A 22,338-nucleotide genomic window follows, 5' to 3' on the forward strand; every position below is an offset into this window, starting at 1 on the left:
GTATTGGAATTGTTTTTTTAACTTATGACCCTCCTTTCACGATGGCACTGTTCGCAAGTAACTGAAAGAAAAAGAAAACACTCTTCTCATTAAATTACATTTGTGTTGGGCACAGATTGAAGTTCCTGCCCACACTTCGAGACTGCCTCAAGCTACCAAACCAGTCTGCCAACTGAAGAGTTATACAGGTTCTTTATTAAACCCCTGGTAAAACAGGTAGTATCAAATGCACAGGTATTGTTGTACAGACAAAAGTTTTTTTTTTTTATGTGGAGGCTGTTATGAATTGATGGACTGACAAGTGCCTCTTTTCCATCAACATAGTTCCAGTTCTGGTCCCAGTGCTCATGTGGAGCCAGTTCTGCAGTGATGCCCTTTCAGAGCCAAATAGCAAAATGTTAAATGTTTTCTATTAGAAGATAACCATGGTGGATGCAATCTTTGGGTTGTATCTACAAACTGAAATTCTTGCCCACAGCCACTGAAATCAGGGTGTTCAGCTTTGGGCCCAGCAGCATCAGTCCTTTTTGAGTGAAAATATTTGGGACTAGTGCTAGATTAGACTTGTTGGTGGAAAAAAGGTCAAACTATGTGAAGTTGACACCAAGATTACGTCCCATCCTGCCAATAATCCAGAGAATGGTTATAAATGTTCCATTATGTATTAAAGTGAAAGTGCTTATTGGTTAATGGTCAACACTTTTAGACAGACTCCGCTTGAAGGTATTTATAGCCATAAAAAAGGGCCAAAAATAGCTATAACATATCAATCCAACCCTGTCTCCCTCCACACACCTTCACATATCTGATAGTTTGTTGCGTGAAATGGGCGCAAACATCAAATGATCCATTTAGAAACGTTAGAGAGATCTGGATCCAGTGCTCTCATATCTGATTGGACAAGTGAGAGGTGAAATGTTCAGAAATGTTTAATCGCTATTCTTAACTTTAACAATATCCTGACCACAGTTTATATGCTGTTCCTAACTGCAATCATGCAGTTACCAGTCCAAGATATGATGGGAAAAATATAAATCACTTAAAACAATTAGCATTAATGTTAAAAACAGGACTATAAAACGAGATATGCAGAACTGGCTGGCATCAGTATTCTTAACTGGAAACTTACAAGTATTATCTACATCTCGCTTCAATTACAGCTAGGCTCATCTCAGTGTTTACACGAATAGCAACTGCTTATTATCCACTTCCACTTATGCTAATGTGATATAGACATAAATTCCTGCGAAGCTCATAAGTGGCCGAACCCCAGCAGTTGAGTGAGCAGCCGCAGACTGCACTGTAATGGTGGCTAACAGCAGACAGCAAACGGCAAAAGGCGCAGAGCCAGCCTGCTGAGCCCCTCTGCACCAGTGATAATCTGCCAATAGAAAGAACTAATGCAAGGGGAGCTCAATAAAAATGTTGTGAGGGGAGAAAGAGGAGTGAAAGACAGAGAGAGAGAGTGTGTGTGTGTGTGTGTGAGAGAGAGAGTTCTCCAGACCTCCTTTTTCCCTACTCAGCCTGCGAGCCCAGATGTTTATGGTCTGTATAAACTATTGAGGGCTCGAGAATGTCCCCCACTCTCGAGCGAGCAGCAGCAGTGCAGAAGCCCAGACTTATCACTCTCTCTCTCTCCTTCTCTCTTTCGCTCTCTCTCTCTCCTTCTGGACTCCCTCGCTGTAAATCCATCCAGACACACAAGCAACGGCGACAGCTGGGAAACAGAACTATTGCTATTCTCCAATGGCACTCAATCATGACCATCTCGGACCGTTTCCACACTCTTCGCAAAAAAACAAAAAGGAATAGTTCAGCCACCAAATTTTTTTCTTTCTTCTTTTTTTAAATTTCGCACTCCCTTTCTATAACTGCCTTTCTTGCTTACACACACTCCTGTTTTTGTCCTGAAGCAACAACCCTATCTGTCAGTGACATATTTCTTAACTCCTACTATTATGTTCCTTCACATGCTTCTTTGGATTGTTCTGTCTCCCCAGTCCCTCTGCTCATTTTTGAATTCTCCCCCCTCTTCCTCCCTTCTCTCTCCGCCTCGCATCTCTATGTGTCAGAAGATACAGTCTCTCCTTGTCTGAGGTTTGCTGCTCTGCTCCGTTTCCAGCACATGTGGTATCAAACCGACCTACATGGGTGCGATAAAGCAAACAGTCAGCAGTCCCCTCCCTGACAGACTAATTTGAACAAATTCTCAAATTGCGCCCCAAATTGAAAGCACATTGGGGCGTGGGCGGCCATCACTTATGAAAATCTGGATAAGTGACCAACAACGAGGCCAAAATAATGCACGGGCAACTACCCTTGTTACTGTAAGCAGCTGGGAAGCCAGACAGATGTTCAGGTTGTGCCAGCGGTTGCGCCAGTATGGATGTCTGAGCGGTATTTCTGTGTGTGTGACGTGGCAGGAATGTTTTGTTATGGTATGGCTGTAGGGTGTGGAAGTGCATCTCCCGCCCTTCACCAAGTGTACATACAGGGTCTAATGACTCTGAGGAATGTTAATCAGAGGTTCAATAAACAGAACCAATCACAGATATGGTGCACACAGATGTGTATGAAATGATTGCAGTATCCCTCTGGACCATCTATTTTTTATTTTTTATTTTTTTTTGGGTGTAGGATGGGGGGTGATAATGAAAAGATTCAGTGAATCAGATCACATGACCTGTAATCACTAATACTTCCAGGGCTTGCTTGAGCCTTTCCCCTTTTCTCTTTGTTTCTCTGCCTCCTGGAAACTAGTCCCAGCTCCAGCTCTTGTGAGTGAAAACAGAGGTCTATTTTCTGGACAGGGTTACTCCTAGTCTCTGATTGTGTTTGTTTGTGCTGTGGGGGGAGACGAGAGAAAGCCTTTCATTTCTAAATTATCACCCCGTGAGGGTCGTCATAAAGCCTTGACCCCTTTCCTTTGCTCACAAACTGTTTTCACACTTGAGCTCCGGACAGTATCAAGAGAATCAGGATGCCATCTGATGTTTTCATACGTGGCACGTGGCAGGAGATGGTCTCACAACTGGAAATACTCTTTTTGATTTAGGCAGCACTAGCTGTAAAATCTGTGCAAGTCCCACATAAGATGAAAAACTGTGCAATAGGACATGACAGGCGCTTTGCAACAGAAAGCTGGTAGGCTAAAGTGTGTTCAGTGCCTGATCTGCTTTGGATATTTGTATCACATTTGTAATAGACGGAAAATTTTGTATGTGTAATGCAGGTACAGTATCAGCACTTCACCCCGCTTGCAGCGCTAAAACGGGTTACTCAGCTCAGGAAAGGGAGCGTCCATTTCGCTGATTGTTAGGAATTAATACAAAGCAATTTCAGCTGGCAAGTGGAGAGGATTCCCAAGACATCTTTTCTGTCTCCAAAGCACACAAAAGAAAGAAAGAAAGAAAGAAAAATGGGGCAAAATCGTGATGCAGCACGCCTAAGCCGTGGCTAAGTCCCACAGCCATTGGCCATAATGAAAACTGCTCTGCGGAGTGTGCCCAGTGGCGGTCAGACAGATCCACCCGCTGCACCGCTGCACAATGAGGCTGTTATACTCATGACAAGCATCTCTCTCTGCCCAGACGCAGTGCATAGAGAAAACTGTTGACACCCACAAAATACAGTTCCCATTACATCACATTGAGGCCCATCGCAATTTTTTGAGAGTAATGTTAAATTTAGTCAAGCCATCAGTCACTCCACCCAGTGTGCTGCCCGTGATATTCTGCAGCCACGGTACAAGCAGCTCTAACTATTCTACAGTATCCAAACTTTTTAAAGATGGGGACAGACCGTTCCCTACACGTGCATCAATCGCGCCACTCGTTTGCTAATTTTTATAGCACACAGCTGATATTTAGTATGCGAACTCGACACCACGCTGCATGTATTCAAGCCAGAGCCTCACCAGATGTTACATTTTATATTAAAATGTCATTTGCATACCGCATCAGAAAATTGGCTTCGCTTCCTCACAGAAACATATGAAGCGGGGATTACGGCGAGATATTCTTCAAAGGTAAGGGGCTCAAATTTAGCTGCCACCATTGCAAATTGCAGATCAACTTTCTTTTCTTTGCTCTGGACATACAAGCCTAGCGTGATTCCTGAGGCAATGCACCTGGGCTTCATCTTTCTGTGGGCCATGTGGTATAAAAGTGTAGTGGGGGAGGTTGATGATGGTTATCTGGAGAGGGGAAAAGAAACCCTTTTGGTTTCTATGCTGTGCTTTAGACGTGTTAGCTATCGTAGAGAAATTAGTAATTTCATTGTTTATTTAGTAATGCAAGCATAGTGTGAATGAAAAAAGGTGACATTCCTTTTTTTCTTTCATGCTGAGCAAACAAGGTCATTTTCATTCACACGTCAAATCAAAAACTAGAAGAAAAAGAACTAAATGACTTTCACCCTTTGGCAAACGTGGATGGTGATGCAGGTTTAGACACAAACAAGGAAAGTAAGGAAAATGAAGCGCAGCATGGCATTGCTGACTTTTCACTGTGTTTAATACTTTCTGATTTATTTTTTATCTTCTGTTTTCAACTGTTAAACACTTTTTGTTGCACTCCTATATTTGTGCCTGAGACCCGTCGAGTAATTACCAAAGTTTACTTACTTTCCCTGAGATAATTGAGATGAGAGAGAAGCACTTCTGCGTTGTACATGGTGGTGAGCCGTAGAAAGTCATCCTTGCTCATCTTGCAGAGCTCTTTGCCGTCCGTGTTTTGAAACATTGCCGTATCAATCTCTAACAAGCCATACTCCTTGATGGCCCACTCTAGCCACTGGCGCACATGGTCCTGGGACCACAGTGATGGGTCTGCAGGACGGCAGAAGGAAAGGAGACTGGTTTTACTGACTGTTGCGGGCAGACCTCAGGAAAGACATATCTCTAAGTTAAAGGGAGGAGGAGTAATAAACAAACTGAAGGCAGTATCTATTTTCTTTGTATTATTGCAGGCTCTTTACCTCACAATATAAAGTGCCTTCAGGCAACTGTTGTTGTGATTTAGCTTCATATAATAATGCTGAGGTGAACAGACTTCAGTTTGTGTGGTTTTGACAGAATACTAAATATTGCTTTTACTTTATTAAGTAAAATGAAAACAGAGCAGATTCCTAGTTCAGTCATCTATCATAGAATAGTATTCGTTTTTGAATCTCATCATTAAATTGACCTAACTTTGTGATACCAAAGAAAACTCAGTATTTGCAAATGTTACTTGACCCATGCCTGATACACAGCACAGCCAATTTGGAAACCAAACCCCAAACTTGCCACTTTGTGGTTAAGGAGTGGCATCCAAGTGAGCTCCTATTAGGTTAATAGATGAGTGGCCTTTGGCATCAGCTAAACACTAAAAAATGAAAAATTTACCAAGTCTGCATTCAGTTTTAATTAAATAATCTGGATGTTCTCATTTTTGGCACACTGTTTGGCATTCTGAAACGTACCGAAACGCCTTTTGTTTGGACTTTGAGTGAAAGACAAATTTCTTAAACTAAGTGTTCAAACAAAGGGTATAGTAAAAAAAATATATATATATATCTACTTAGGTTCATTAGATTGTGCCTCAGCATTAGTGACATCATACCAGAACAGGCAAGTGACTGCCATCTAACAATAGTAATCAATTTTGTTCTTATGTCCTGATTAATTTTTCCTAACTATACACATCTGTTCTTACCTGCAGGTACAATGACTCTCCGTTCATTGGTGGTCATGTTGGGGGGAGGGGCGTTCTTCTCATCCATGTAGTTTCCATAGTTCATCTGAGATGTATCATTACCCCCCACCAGCTTATTACATTTACCCACACTGCAGTCCACTGGAGACTCCCTGCTGCACAAACATGCATGCACACACACACACATGCACACCAAGTAAGTTGTAAAAATATTATCAGCAGATAAATTGGGTGTTGTTGAATTTCCTTTCCAGCCATTGACTTTGGCACGAGATATTCTGAGCCAAGCATATCAAAGATTAGATGTGAAACGTGAAGGTTAGCTGTGGTAAAGAAACGGCCCGCTGAATGACAAATGACAACAGCAGCAGAAGTGTCATACAAATGGGTGACAAATTAGAAGCAAAACCTGAAAACCTGCAATGAGTGTGGATCTGTTTGATCCACATAGCAGCATAATGTGCCATGGTTTGGGTCCACATGTACCATTAGAGGGAAGGAGCACTGAAAATAAATACAGCGTTTATCTGAGAGATCATGTTTATCCTACGCCGAACATTTCTATTATGAAGGGAGGGGTCTCTTCTACGATGACAATAGCCCTGGCCATCTGGAGCAAGGAGTTACTGGATGGTTTGAGGAAATGCACTCACCACATCTCAACACAGTTAAAAAACACCTAACAGTGAATGGTACTCCATCTTACCAGGAGAGCTTGAGAGACTTGGAGAATGAAAGCCAAAGCCACGCCTAACTGAAACTCATTGTGTCGATTTTGCTTTTTAATTCATCACCCGCTTGCATGTCTGATAAAAGTGCATAAAAACTCATCTCCACTAAACAATGCATGCCACAGGGTGTGGCTGTCATGTCATTACCTGGATCCGTTCATGTGCTCATACTCTCTTTTGACGTTGACCCTCACTGGCTGGTTGATCCACTCCTGTTGTGGGGGTAAGGGGTTGATTTTGTGGGTCTGGCCGTAGTCCTGTGTGCCAGATGCAGTCATATCTGTTTTGGGTAGAGGGGCAGCAGCAGTGTAGGGAGGCTCAAATAAGGACTGGTCTTCACTCACCACTGATAGCGCCTCCTGGAGGTGAAAATAACAAATCCTTGGTATTTCTTTCAAAACTCTTTAATGCTTGTGAGCTGTAGAGGTGTTATAGTAGGGTTTATTCTTTCTAGCATCCCAATTTTGCACTATACTAAATATCTTTCTCTTCTGGCTTCACATACATCAAAGTGATTACTTGACATGAACAAATGCGACTCAAATTTCTTAGGTGACACTATCCAGAAACTTGTGATGTCAAATTTCAAATCTCTAGTGTATTTTTTGTTTACAGTAATTATGTGCAGTTATGGGTCATATCGCTGTCTGGCATCCTCAGCGGTTTGTGTTTACAGGAGTAGTGGCTGCAGCTTCCTGTTGATGTTACGATGACTTCAATCATGCCCACAGTGGAGTAGGGGAGATGCAGATAGGATGCCACAGGGCTTTCTGGTGTAGTAACATCAATAATAACAATAATATTAATCAAAACACACGGCCAGCAGCGGTCACCTAGTGGCTCCCATATAAAACAACAACAAAAAAAAAGGGTCTTCTAACTAACAGTTAACAGCATCCTAATCTAATAATTCTTATTCCTGGGCTGTAATCATTTTTTTTCTTATCGCCATCTTTGTAATTTCACTGCACCCTGAAATTCCCCCTGTCAGGCCCTGGTGTGGCTACCCTGTCTGGTGCTGGGCTTCTCCCCACAGCTGAAGACTCAACAGAAGCATTTGGGTCACGGCTCCAGTGACCCCCCCTCTACTTTGACTCAGCTGGAGCAATGTAAGTTTATTAAAGAAAACAAACTCTGAAACGCTATGCGGCTTCAACATGCTCCTCATGTAATGTCTTGGAAGTAAAGACTGGATTATGGAGTTTGCTGGTCACATTTTAACATGAAGATGTCACCGGTTTGTGTCTGACAGGGAGCAGAGAAAGACAACGTCACCAAGTCAGATCTGTGCTCAGAATGTGTATACATGTTAACAGGAATGGAATGAGTTTTATATTCGTTTTTCCATTTATCTTTGTGGACAAGAATAAAACAAACAAATACAATGAAAGAAAAACAAAACAATAAAACTAAAGTTTAAAGTGAAATCATTACAGCCATATGCCTCTGAGGATCGGGCCTAGGTCTGATGCGCATCTGGATCTGATAGGATGTGATGGCACAGCTTAGACTGAGACGTGTCTAATCCCCAAGGACTGAATTATTTCATTCCAACATGCCAGATATCTGCCTCGGGGGGAAAAAATGCTACTTGATATTCATTGATCAATATTTCCAACATGCAGCCGTTGCATTCTCAAAAATGTTGCTTTTATGAAAGTGAAATCCTCAAGATCTCACATAACTTCACTACTATTCACTTCTAAGGCATTTCATGCGAGTGGAAAGTTTTCACTTGCCCTCATTTCAGTGCACTTTCTTTTTGTAGGACACATTTCTCTTGTTGCAATGGCATAACTAACTAATATATAAAATGCATGTATGCACATGCATTAACCTCCTAAGACCCGAACTCTTTCATGGCATGCATTTTTAATTTCTCTTTGCTATTTGGACGATTGGGACCTGATAAAGAATCACCAGATTTTTTTTGTATACCTGATTTTTGTTTCTAAGAAAAATGAGAGCCACATATGAAGACATTCGTTTTGAATTTTGATAAAACAGAAGCAGTAAAATGTCCTCGTGAGTGGATATCAGGCCCCTGTAGAGCAAAATGTAGGATTTTGGTCTAGACAACCCAAAATGTGATGTCCGCATATGTGGACGCCAGGTTCCAGGAGGTTAAATACAACAATGAAAAAAAGAGAAAAAAGGTGAGAAGACTCTCTCATCAGCTACAGTTTGAGAGCTTAATAAGGGACCTAATGTCCCAACCTTCTCCAGAACTTCAGTAATAACAATCGGGGTGTCTGTTGTATTGGTGCTTTTCTTATTACTGCAGTGAAAAATGATATGTTACATAAAACTTATCCAATGATCAGAAGAGATGTTTGATAGTGTCTGATACTCACTGCAGTGGAAAAAAATGTTAACATTTGTATGTGCCATTTAGCACCATCTGTTGCCTCTGTGTTGGTTGTGTTTACAGAACTGGATGCAAAACATGGATAAAAACGATTTACGGTGCATGGAGACCATTGTGGCAAATAAACCGGAGCTTTACGGGCTTTTCGCAAACTGGAATATATAGTTTTGTGTTTAACGCTGTGATGATTTGGATTAGCAAGCCTCAATGATGGTGTTCCTTGAAACGCTGAGGAAACGTCAGGTCTACGGGCTATGGCAACTGTAGACCAAACTAGGGATTTTGTAATATACGACTCTTCAGGTTAATGGGTGGATTAAAAAAAAGAAGAAGAAGAAGAAAAAAAGGAAAAGTTGACCCTCTTAACCGTCTGCCAGAATTAGACTTTCCAGCAATTTTCATCAGTGGATCTGTCATAGTCTGAACACTGGCAGCAAGACACATTATCTGAGCAGAGCACAGCAGCTAGTTTGTGGATGATAAAGTGTAAGAGAGTGAGGGAATGTCTCATTGCAGCCTGATAAAGGGTTTGTTAACTACTATGACTGTTGCACGTTATATTTACAATGACATATCAGGCTGCACAATTGGAGCAATGATTGGCAAGTGGTGTGTGCCCATCAGGATTGGAGTACTTTTTATTTTTATTTTTTTTGTTTTGTTTTAGATAGGGGTACAGCACTCTCGCATAAGAAGCTGAAAGGATGAGAGAACAGAGCCAATTAGGAACACACACATACTACCAGTGATTACACACTCTTTGTCTGCTTGAAATCGTCCTAAGATAAGTCGAAAATGTGTTAGGCACCAAAGAGGAACTTTTCCTGAAAAATTATAATCACACACACACACACACACACACACACACACACACACACACACACACACACACACACACACACACACACAATTTAAAGATTTTTTTTTAAATTAATCCTTTAAAGTCAATTCCCCAAAGCATGCTTTCTGCTTTTTTCACTATAGCTCTCGGCAGTAACCAGACAAAGGGGGAAAACATCAAATAAATCATAGCTCAGTTGTGGATCAGCACGCACCATTATGACCATTGTGTGAGTGTGACACCTGCTGGGAGCAACCTCTGTTCTGTTTACATCAGCCAAGTCTATCTCCGCAAATGCGTCACTATGTGTCTGGGAGCTGGCTGGATACTGCGTGGAATAACTCCACATCCAGACTACACGTGTATCTGTTTGGCGTTCACACACAGCCATCTACCAGGAGCCACCCACGGAGAGGGAGGGGGGGCATTCCTGTCTTTTGTTTAAGGAGGAAGAGGAAACCTGTCAGGAAAAGATTGTGTAGAACAGGAAGCTCTCATGGCTAGAGAGTCCTTCCTTTCTTTAGCGAGCATGAATGCAAGTAGCAGCCAGTCGTTTACACCAAAAGGATTCAATTATGATTGCATTAATTGTAATGCAGCTTCTTACTTTGTTAGAAAACCCAGGCTGATATAGTCATGTCCTCTTGCAGCCGGGGGGGGAATTTACTTCAAGTGCGCTACAAAACAATCACAGCGCTGTGAGCGATGAGCGATTTAAGGCTATATGTAGACTGACATTTTTTTTGTCTGGCCAACGTTTACACTCTTCCAAAACTCACACCACACCCAGCCGCCACAAACCAGCTTCTTTAAATTTCCGAAAGAAAACAAATCGCATTAGGTTTTCTTGCAACAATAAGAGTGAATACAGATGCTTCATTCTTCCCAGCTCACACTTGTTAACTAAACGCGTTGCAGGGTGAACTTAATAGGGACTTTGCCATTCAACATCTGGTGGCTTCAGCCATAATGCATCTGGAATTTGACTGTTGGGGGGGCCGGTAGCCAGTGTTAATGTAGACCAGCAGCAGCACCATTTCAAAATAGTTGTGTAACTGCACGAGGAGCAAGCCAAGGTATCGTTGTGAAGGTTTGCGGTTTAAAGTGTCGCAAATCGTGCAGTTTCTGTGTGAAGTAACCGTATGACAGCCTTCCTTACACTTTCACAAATCTCCCTGTCCGGCAGCGGAGGGGATAACAGAAACAACAACCAACAGAAATACAGGGAGGAATGTGATTCTTCTTCTTTTGTGGTAAATTCTAAGCCGTCAGAGTTTTTAACCTACGACGAGATCTTCGTACCGAGCCGGGCGATGTGCCACACCACTGTTGCGCAGCTCGACACATCTATCCAGCGGTACATCCAGTCATGGCTATTGCTCAGCCCCCGCTGCCCAGACTAAACCAAATCGCTGAACACAAGTATTACTTATGACTACGGGAAAGTACAGTCTACATGGGTTTGTATGAAACAATTCATCGCTCCTTTGTGCCTTTCCAGACGCGCGTAATTATGCGCTCGGTCCCCCAAATCCAAAGGGTGATCTCTGATTTAGCCTCGAATCCACACCACAGCAGTGCCCTCGCAACCAGTTAGATAATATATATATATATTTATATACAAAAAGCGAGAAGGATACTTTCAAAGAAAGAAGAAGGAAATCGGGTTACCCGCTTTCAGACCGACAGAAAAAAGCCGCTCATCTTTGCCTGACTGGAGATCCCAGCTCACAGACGACACAGAGGAGTATTTCAAACCATTGCTTAAAAAAAAGGAGGCGCAACTTCGAAAAAAAGCAGTCTCCCACAAACTCATACACCCCGTTCTCCACCCTTACCTTAATAGTTCCGTCCATTTTGCGCAATTTTCAGCGGACCCGGACGATACCCCAAACATGACACGCTCCTGAATTAATTCCAGTCCCCGGTATGTGGCGGAGAGAAAGAGACACTTTTACCGGATTGCGTTTTTTCTTTCCTCTAAATTTGGGAAGTGAAGTCACCACTGTTGAGAAGGTTGAGAAGGAAGCTGTGTGTCACCGAAAGCCCTGCCTTCAAAAAAGCAGGATACTGTCCCAGAGAGATAAGCAGGGAAAACAATTGAGTGTTCGCTCCGCTGTTATGTTTTTCTGGTCGGAAATATTTACAGGATGACTGCCTGCGTTGTGCACAGCCATTGCTGTGTAGCCTGCAGTAAAATTGTGTTGTGTGTTTTGCTTTCCCAGTAATGCCACAGATGGTGTGGAATGGTTTACTATTTCTCCGGCTTATGAATTATTCCTGCTCATATTTGACTGAGATTTTGTGGAAAGAGGTTTTACTGTCGCCGGACAATTTAAGTTATGCGATTGCATGTTTTAGAGCGCTTTTGGTTAACGCCTACACTTCAGACTTACATCTGGCCACTACCTCCGATTCTCTATAAATCACCCTATTCTCTCTTTAAAAAAATATGTTTATTATATACATAGTTAAAGTGATACATTAAATAAACATTGTCTTTGAACCTAGACAGATGTTGGACACATCTGACTAGGTTCGATGTAGCTCTAAATCAAATAAGGAGAGCAACCTGAACACCTCTGACAGGAATTGTTGTAAACTCATTTTTTTTCTATGAAGCCTTTTGTGGATTTTTTTTCCTGAGACACCATTAATAAAATCCAAGCATTTAGCTCCAACCGCACTATAATCTAAGGGTCTGGGCTACACGTGTGCGTCTGCTGTTCAGCACAGGGCTAAAAGGATGAAGCTCAGAATGCATCAACATAAGCCCACTAAAAAAGGATTATTATTATTATTCGATATATTTACGTTTTTGTCATTTTAATCATAGCTTTTTAAACTTCAAACTTTCTGTTTTACTCCATGTTTGCTTAAGTCTAAAAAAGAAACCCCAGATCCCCACCCCCACATATATTTCCTCTTCTTTTACCCCACGAAATTCCTCCTCATCAATTTAGACCCAATTTCAGGCACATGCTAGACGAGTAACCAGGTCTGAATATGACCAGACTAATAACACTACATTTGATAATTCTGAAAGACGGGACACATTTACATCCACCAAAACAGGTAACTAACTTTAGAAGCCTTTAAAATGTTCACCTTAACCAAGGTTGCGCAATTGCAGGAGTCTGAGTACAAAATAAAATAAAATGAGAGACTTTCTTTGCTAAACTGAATGCACCTGGTTACAGTGTAATTAAGATAATAGTGATTATGAATATTCTTGTGATTTTGAGGGGTGGTTTCGCTTTGAGGATCGGCCTCAGTGTGCACAAAAAAGAAGCTGGGAGCTGCTGCCAGCGAAGACTGGCAGCAGGGCCGGCCTGTCTGCTTTCGGCTTGGGGGTCTGGTGAAGCTGTGGGCCCCCACCCTTGGGACCACCACATCTGGATCCTGCTAAGGGTCAAGGCTTCTCCTGCCTGAGGCCAGTTCAGACTCGTGTAATTAAGGGAGACACCTTGTTTAACTCTTCAGTGACTGGCTTGGGTTGTTTTTTGTTATTCTTATACATTCCAAAGTCTAAGGTTTTCAATTTTTTGTTGTTGGGAGACTGGTGATAAAGGGGGGAAATTAAAGAAGTACTTAAGCTGCGACCTTGAGCAAGTGACTCACTATAAGGTTTTATGATCAGCAATAAAGAAACAGATCTCTTGAAACACTCCATCCCACCAGTGTGTGATGTGCATCTTTGGATTTATGTCACTTTCCATTAATAAAAATACACTCATCCCGCTGTGGTGCCAAAATCAGTTTAGGTAACATAAATAAACGAAATATCTTTGGAAACAGAGCTGCAAATTTCCAGGACATTATCAAATGACGCAAAATATGTGATTTTGGAAGTTAACAACATGTCCTTCTGATTCAAGGCCATACCTGCCACTCTGATTTATCAAGAAGACTGGGGGGTTGGTGGTGGCAGAATCTACATAGATCATAATGAATACTGTGGTAACAAACATTTTGGAAGGCCAATAAACAAATGCAAGTTGGTTTACACAGCGAGCCACAGAACATCTGGCTTGACGCTGGAACTAGACAGCCAGACATTTCTTCTTACACCACGAGCCAGTAGCTCCTCTGTCTCTCCGCTGGGGCAACGAGCCAGAGGTGGGCGGACACTATGGTGAGTTTATGTTCTGCAGCTTTTCAATTGTTAGGCCCATCCTTTTTCTTTAGCTTATAGAAGGATCTGCTGAGATTTGTCTTATGTAAATCTGATTTACAGTTAGTTAATGAGTTCAATTGAGTAATATGGTTTTGGAGCGAAGACAAACAGTCTGTGAAAGGAGTGATATATATATATATATATATATATATATATATATATATATATATATATATATATATATATATATATCCTTTAACAATTTTTAAACACGAGTTCGCTACTCTTTGCCCAATGGTGTGCACCTGGAAACCCCATTTGGCTATTCTTGAAGTGGGAAATACGTAAAGCGGGCCACTGAGTGTTGTGAGAAACACAACTGTTCTCAGAGTGTTATTTCAGCGAAGAAATAGTCCCGGTCCATGCGAGTCTGTTGGGGTTGCTGCTTATTAGAATGCAGACTTGTATTCAGATCATTCCTTCTCTGGGGCTAAAAGACAGCTCGAGTCAAAATACTGAGGGCAAAAAGTGGAGTCTGCAGCACATATAAGCACGAACTGTCTGGCCCCTCGCTCTAGGCCATAATTAATTTGAGATTTATTTTTATTGGAGAGTTCCAGTCTCGCCTGGCCTTAACCAAACAAAACCAAATGCTTGGCCGTGGATCCGCTTGAATGGGGAATATTTCTTTTTAAATTTTCTATTGAGGCGTGCCACATTCAGACCAACATCTCTTTGAGTGCGAGTGAGCCAGTGAGTGCTGGACTTGCACGCAAAAAAAAAAAAAGAAAAGAAAAGAAAGGCACAGGCTAACCCTCAACCCAAACAGGAGAATAGTAACTGTCATTTAACAAACAATGGGATTAAAGCAAACGTAAGCAACCCGGGCTGCAAACTATAAGAGGCGAGCAAAATTGAAAGTTAACTCCCGATATCAACTTTTCTCCCTCACTGATCTCCTCTGTCTCACTCCCTCTTCTATATATATATAATTTTTTTTTTTTTTTTTTTTTTCAAGGGAGCAGAAAGACTCTTTTAAATGCGTATTTTCTCCTTAAACATTCCCTGCTATTTAACTCTTTCACAACAAATCCGGAATTGTTCTGAGCCCCGAAACGCAGGATCTCTCAGCAGTGGCCTGGATGAAAGGAGCCCTTATTCAAAAGGGAACGGGTCTTCAAAACATTAACAAGAAGCCCGTGAAAAAAAAATACCATGATTCTGAAGATATTACAGCAACTTTGCTGCTGCACAATGACTTATTTTAATGAGGCGCAATCCAGGCAATCAGACCCGCGCAGATTATTTTGATGGATTTGGGAGTGAACGTCACGCAGCCACCCAAGTTTACTTACACTTGTTGACATCTTCTAGTCTTACACACACACACACACACACACACACACACACACACACACACACACACACACACACACGTTGCAATAAAGAGAAACACTTAATGGTTTCAGCCACAGACATGCGGCTGTAGCAGTTGCAGGTAGTCACGCCGAGCCATGTGTGACGTGATGCAGGTTTATGTGAAAACCAGATGTGCGCTGTTTGCTTTATTTACATTTTTAGGACCAAGAGAAAGAGAGACTCAGAGAGAGAGGGAGAGAGAAGTTCGTGACGTCAGACATGTTTATGACCCGTAATAGCAGCATTTTTGGAGTAAAGAGGGAAAAAAAAAGTTGAGTCGAGTTTGGTAAATCACACAGACCATATCCACACTTCAGCACTGACTTGACAGTGTAAACATGTAGGCTTTTTCCACGCGAAGAAAAATAAAATGCCCCCCGGCAGGTACTCAGGCTACAGGTGTCAGACTTAATAATAAGTATCATTTAAAAGTTACAACAGGCGCATAAAATCAGCATAAAAAAAGCCTATTTTGGCAACAGGCGGGGGTAGAAACACTGGTTTTAAATACAAATAAAGACAGTGGTTTGCTAAAGGGTTTAACATTCAGTATCATTTCACTGAGCGCAGTCTTCAATGAAAGGACCCCAAATTGTCCCTCAAACATTACCTGATCCAAGAGACGGTGGTGTCTTACCTTGACGTAAGACGACGTGTCAGGGACAGTTTGAAACATGTCTACTTGACAGAGACAGGCCCAAGGGTGCTCAGTGTCCAATGGGCCCTGAGAAAAAGGAAAAGAAGACAAACAATTATCGAGATTTCTTTCACCATTATTTATTGATTTTATTATTTCATTTAAACGTTATTTACACTTGCTGAACTGCAAACATCCACAGAGTACCGCGTGTTTTCACGTGTTTTGAGAACTCCGGCGTAGTGCACACATGGGTTACCACTTCCACCAAAATAAAGAGAAAGTCAAATTTGCTTAATGGCCCCCGTGCACGTCAGACTCCACGCATAATGGCTGGATTCATTCATAAAGCTCTCATTTTTTTTTCACCAGTGGTCAGCGGTATTAGATACGGGTACCTTTTAATTACCGCTGTCCTGACATTCAGAAACACCATTAGACGGAAATTACACCACTGACCTACTGCTAACATGGATGAATTACTTCATGTCGCCCAATAGGAGTTGGGCAGAAAAAAAAAAGAAAAAGGAGGGCCCCATCCCAACCCCCATCACGTTTTCCCCCTAAAGCTTACCACATATTGAAACACTTTTCGCTTTAATAAGTGCAGCTTACAAAGTCTAGGGTGAAAGGGCACTTAGAGGACGGTGTTTTTTAGTCCATTCCCTCCCTCTGTAATTATTAGGAAGGCAACGGCACACGGCACCAGAAATGGCTCTTGTGCTACGTGATAAAGCAAATAAATGTATATGGACTTGCAGGACGCACCATTAAAGCTTAACATATTTTAACAAAGCGTACGGGACATCGTCGTCCTATTCAGCAGCTATGCTGCCATGTGTCATGATTAGAAGCATGCAGTCGTGGCCATATTTTGATAATCGATTTTTTTTCCTGCTGTACACGTTTTTATTTTTGATGCTGACTCCAGACCACGAGCCTTTGGCATCTTGTAGAAAACACCTGTCAAAAAAATCCAAGAAAAAAAACATGTTTATACCAGAGAGTCACAGCAACACAAACTCTCTCTATGTGCAGCGCAATTTTGAGTCTCTTTTTCGTGCCTCGTGATAAATTGACCAAGGAAGAGTGCATTATACATGAACGTGGCACGGTTTTAAATCCCTTTATTTTGAAGTTTGTTTTTTTTCTTTCGATTCCTTCGGGCAAAAGCAGAGCTCGCCTCATAAAGTTCCCCAAATGCATCCAATTTCTACGCGGTAAAAAGACCATAGGATACCGCATCTGCAGCCAATTAGGCAGAGGAGGACTGGTGAATAACGGCGTGAACCTTCCTCCGAGACAGCCCCGTGGGCCGGGACCCCTCTAGTGTTACATTTTAAGCATCTTACCTTGCTGTTATCCATCACAAACGAGAGCCAACTGATTTTCGGCTAATACGCATTCCATTTTGTTTGTCTTACCTTCCCCAAAGTTAGACTGTGAAGACGTGGCTTGACAAAAGATGATCAGGTCATTGCTTTTCGATATAATTCGACCCTTAAGTGGGAAAAATAAAAGTCTGATGCAACGATACACAAAGATTAGCGCAACTATTAAGATGTAGCTGCTGCAGTTTCATTTCACTTTTGGAGTCATTCCGAAACGTCCACTCTCGCTCGAGGTGCAAACTCTACATCCGTTTACGACGTGACTGGGCATCAATAAAAGCAATAAAACAAGTAGAAGTGATTTATTATCCTCCCGCATTCTCACCCACGCTGTGCACAGTTTACACGACTCCGTATTTTGAGGATTATTTTTCCTCACTCACCTGTCGTTGTTGTGCCAGACGCTTGATCTCTCTTTCTTGCTTTCCTTTTTCCGATTGCAGCTAATCACTCCCCCAATTTTAAATAATTAGTCCCGTCCAGGCAAAACCGTTTTCCGAATGATGATGACAGTGAGTTATTTTGAAAGGGGCAAAAAGGAGCGCCGGCTGTATGAATGGAAATGTTAGAGAGATTGAAAAGCCGCGACCAATGAGCAGAGAGAGAAAAACCTCCCCTCGCCCGGCGGTGTGAGGCCACTGAACCATGAAATAAGGGAGAAGCAGAGAGAGGGAAAGAGCGTCATAAAGCTGATTTATAAAGCCTGTTGTTGAAAGAAAGTGTCGATATATTTTTTAAGTGCAAAAAAAAAGATATTTTGAGCAGTTTTATTATTTATTACAACGAGCAGGCAAATATCAGCGGAGATGGCACATTGGGCAAACTTCAAAAAGAAACCAGAGTCACTTTTTGTGTTCGACAAACTTGTTGTTACCTATCCAGAATAAAGTTGTAAACAAAGTTCGTTCGTGGGTGGAATTAAAACATAAAGCAATTTATATGACAGATACTGAGCAAGCCTAAAAATGTTATCCACAAGAAACTGACTTAGTGAGGAAATCTCCCTCTGCCACACAAACAAGCACCCCTCCAGTTATTAATACTGATGCTAATATTAATAATCAATTATCTCTCAGGAGTAGCTTTTCCGTTCGTGTTCCTCTCTGTCCTCACGGTGACAGTCCCCGCAGGAATAAAACAGCAAAACGAGTTCCTTTTCCTGCATCTGACCCCACTCGCTTCACTAAATTCATTTCCTTCACGTCTCTGCCCTCATCTTCGACCCGGAGTCCTCCAAAGGGTGTGGGGGCAATTCACGGTGAGGAAAGTCGCCCAACCATAGCATTTTATAGCCTCATCAAGGTTGCTATTTCACGCAGGGCAATCAAAGTAAAACAGAGAAGTTGGTTGTAACTTGTTGCGTGCGAGAGCCTATAAGATATGCTTAAAATGAGTGTGAAATGTTGGATCTGATGCGGCTTTTTTAAGACCTCTCATACTTTGTAACATACTTACATACTTGTCAGAGCAGAGGTGTAATGTCCGCATAGCCTCCATAGCCTACTTTTGTGATGGGATTGCTTCAGGCTATAAAACGAGGTCACGAAAATAAATACATTTATGTTTTTTTCTGACACGTCTTTAATGACAGGCGTCCGAAAACAGTCTTAAAACGCTAAGATATGGCCTACCGAGCGCCTTCACTCATTCTTTTACAGTGATGGGGTCATCTGGTAAAAAGGTCGTCTTTCATCACCGGCTAGACCTTCTGTTTGTTGCACCGTTTCCTAATGCAGTGATTAAGAACAACAACGCTGATAATAGTGTTCCCAGCACGAAACAATTGGCGGAAATCCCAACATCCTTTTTACTGAAAAATGGCATTCATGCTCCTGCTTTGTTGCCTTCCTCAGGGTACAGCAGAAGACTTTTCTAACACATTTGAACAGCAGCTACTACAGTTTTACAAAAGAAATAGACAAACAACAACAACAACAACAAAGACAGAGTATATGTGCATCTATATGCTGCACAGTGCAGGGTTTTATTAACATCCAGCTGTCTCAGTCCAAAGAAAGCCCAGGCTTTTATTTATTTTGTTCACTCTCAAATCAACACTGAATGGCTCCCATATTTACTGAAATCAAATTTTTGTGAACAACAGGAAACAGAAGTTGTCAAATATTAACACTGGGGGACAGTTTTACACCTATAGTGTTGCGCTATCTTGCACTTTTCACTGTTGTTGTTTATTTGGGGGGGGTTTCCCTGAGACTGATAGTAAATGTGTAATGTGGCTCATTATGCCTCCTGCTAATGGTCCAGGCAAACATGCTGGCAGCTTTATGTGTCTTGTTTTAATATTGTTTAGCATCTAAGCCCTAATGTTGCAAACAGAATCTCATTGTGTGCTTAAGCAAGCAGACGTAACCCCTCTCTGCCGCCGGTGCCGAGCAATCTGCCATCAGCAGTTTTGCCACAAGCAGTCGACTGCTAGTCCTCGCTCTGCACTGGTATGTTAACATTTGAGAGCGCCTCTTCTCTTGGGATTCACAACAGAAACACTTTTATTTGAGATGATGCGGGCAAACCTGCAGACATCTGTGATTGCATCGCTCAGAGTAAATGAAGCTCCTCGCTCTGAACTGTAATGAGTTATTTATTTAGCTGAAGAGGCTACTGAGAGATGATCTGAAGATGGAGATTATTGGTCCAATCCAAACCTTTCTTTTGTAGCTCCTGGGGGAGAGAGAAAATGGCAGTGTGGCACCAGGGAAGGCAGGGCAGAACCTCAAATGTTTTCACGCAAGCTCCCAGGCACTTATGATCCAGACGTGGAACGGTGCTTTTGCACTGGGCTCATGTTCAAAAGAGTGAAAGCCACTATATGTATCTTGTGTATGTGTGTGTATGCCTGTGTGTGTGTGAGTACGCTGAACAACAGCAAGGAGATGGCAAAATGTGAAAAGTGACAGATGAGGTTCTTTCGGGAAGACTTCAACCATCTACCCTCTCTGGATTCTCGAATAAAACAAGCTGAAGGAAGGAGAAAGTAAAAGTTTCTTTTCAGCTGCTTGCAAGGGCAAAGACACTAAACCAGCACCAGAGTGTGGAGTGAAAACAACAAAGAAACAATCACAAAGCTGCATTCTGTAGGTCCATAGCAGACAGCAGCCCACTTCTGTGCACGTGTGTGTAGTGATAATTAGAGAGGGGAAGTATTAAATTAAAGCAAAGCAGTCATTTTATGAGCCAAGCATTTATGAAGGTAATAGCGTCCCTATAAATTAACGACCTCCCGATGTCTCTTGATGTGTTTCCCCTTCGTCGGGTCCGGAGAAAAGCACTGATACTTCAACTATTTGACCCCCACCTGTTCAGTCTTGGTATTTTCGCTCCCGGGAATAATGCTGAGACCAGAGCTTGGGAGTGGTGTTGAGACAAAACGCACGCTGCCACTTCACACAGTGTGTTCTGGTATGTGTTTAATCAAAAGAAGAGTGGTCGGTGTCTTTTTGTGAGACACCTTGTCCACATAATTGCTTTTCCCAACACCACAAATTGGTCTGAATTCACGACCTCATACACACTGGTCTTCCAGACCACCTATCCCATGCCAGTTCAGCCGTAAGTGTTGGCACACCTTGCCTCTATAGTCCAGACAGGACATGGGAAACCAAGGTGCTCGCTTTACATTTTAAATCAGTCTCACTTGCCAAGGGGGGAGTCATCCCTACATGAACAACACGAGGCTGAAATAAAGCCCCTGAAAATGACAGCTCCTGTGGAAAAAAAAACAGTTGGGAGAGTGAGAGCAGGAGGAAAGCAGTGCCATTTAGAAAGCCTAAATCATCCCCTGAACTATAAATCCTGTGACCACTCATCATTCAGCAGCATTTTAAAAACCCCTTAAAGAAAAACACTGAGTGAAATGAATATGCTGTCACCTCTCATTTGGGTCTGGCCCACTAGCTCAATAAGAAAAGTGTTGTTCCCTGGAAGGCTGCTAGTCCGAGCTGAGCTCTCAGGTTTAGGGTTTACCCCTGTCCCTCATTCTCAATGCTTTGAGGCCCAAGTCTCTCTCGTTCCTCCCCCACGTCCCCCCAGACATGTCTGACAGGCTGAACTCGATGTGGGCTGCTCACCAGACTACAAAAATCATTCATCTGTGGCTTCAGACGGTCAAATCTGGATCTAATAAAGGGAGCCTGCCTATTGATCCTATTTACAAGGGAAGGCAGTGCAAACTCTTACCACTTGGGGGCTCTGTAGCTCAAGTTTGTGACGGCTTCTTGATCACTCTGGTACAGTTGCTCATCATAGGAGATAGGAAGGGCGAAATCTTCTAAGTAAACTGATGTGATTTGTTATTAAAACAACATCTATTCCTGTCTTAATAACTTTTTTCATATTGATTTTCTTTTAAATGTCTTTTATCTAAAGGCAGTATTTTATATAAATGTGTGTTAGCACAGATAAAAAAAAGAGATATTGGCATCTGCAAGATAAGACATTCCTGTTCTGGACTATTTGAAGCTTAAAAAACAGAACTTGTGGGGTTATTGAGTCCAAAGATAACAACAGTCTCCTCCTTTTCCAGCCATGACACAAACAACCACGTATCTCCAGTGTTAAATTAACACTTTTGACAGTGTTATATGTTTAAAAGTAACCTAGTCAGTTTTGAAGATTAACAATGGCTAACACTGAGCAGTGCTGATTTTCTAACACTGGAATATTTCTAACATTTTGAGTTATTTTCCAGTGTTAGAAAATCAGCACTGCTCAGTGTTAGCCATTGTTAATCTTCAAAACTGACTAGGTTACTTTTAAACATATAACACTGTCAAAAGTGTTAATTTAACACTCAACAGTGTTGTATTTAACACTCAGAGGTGTGGACCCATATAGACACTCTCTAGTGTTAATTTAACACTGGAGATTTTGCTGTGTAGAATCAAAAATAAATAAAATAGCCCATAAGTGTATTATGTATCGATAATGTCGTTTCCAGGTCATTTCATTCTAAATATTAGGAGAGAAGCAGAGTGAAGGCACGGGGAAAATCCTCACACTGACAGAAAAGCCAGAAGAAGCATCTAAGAATGAAATGGGACGCAGGGAGAATGAGTCAGAGCTACTTTCAGGGTTGTGTTTACGTGTCGGTGAGGGCACTACCCCAAACGCCTAGGCAAAAC

At 42.0% G+C, this 22,338-nt stretch overlaps 1 protein-coding gene across 6 annotated transcripts in view; it reads right to left on the reverse strand.

Annotated features, from left to right (window-relative positions):
- fli1 (Fli-1 proto-oncogene, ETS transcription factor) overlaps positions 1-17,781 on the reverse strand; it is a 30,332-nt gene extending 12,551 nt beyond the window's left edge. Inside the window, exons 1-5 of one of the 6 annotated variants that reach the window (XM_084950597.1) lie at positions 17,584-17,781; positions 15,810-15,896; positions 6,575-6,786; positions 5,697-5,851; positions 4,625-4,828 (exon numbers count right to left, since the gene is read on the reverse strand). In XM_084950597.1, the coding sequence (XP_084806723.1) occupies positions 4,625-4,828; positions 5,697-5,851; positions 6,575-6,786; positions 15,810-15,848 (610 nt within the window). In that variant the 5' untranslated portion in view covers positions 15,849-15,896; positions 17,584-17,781. Of the gene's footprint in view, positions 1-4,624; positions 4,829-5,696; positions 5,852-6,574; positions 6,787-11,307; positions 11,446-11,474; positions 11,994-15,809; positions 15,897-17,583 lie in introns of those variants that run through there. The other 5 variants (XM_084950593.1, XM_084950592.1, XM_084950596.1 and 2 more) reach the window with 5 other exon arrangements.
- Between the last annotated feature and the right edge of the window lie 4,557 nt (positions 17,782-22,338).

Source organism: Perissodus microlepis, chromosome 14, assembly GCF_051167445.1.
Source record: "Perissodus microlepis isolate ML-2025 ecotype Zambia chromosome 14, ASM5116744v1, whole genome shotgun sequence".
Classification (NCBI taxonomy): domain Eukaryota; kingdom Metazoa; phylum Chordata; class Actinopteri; order Cichliformes; family Cichlidae; genus Perissodus; species Perissodus microlepis.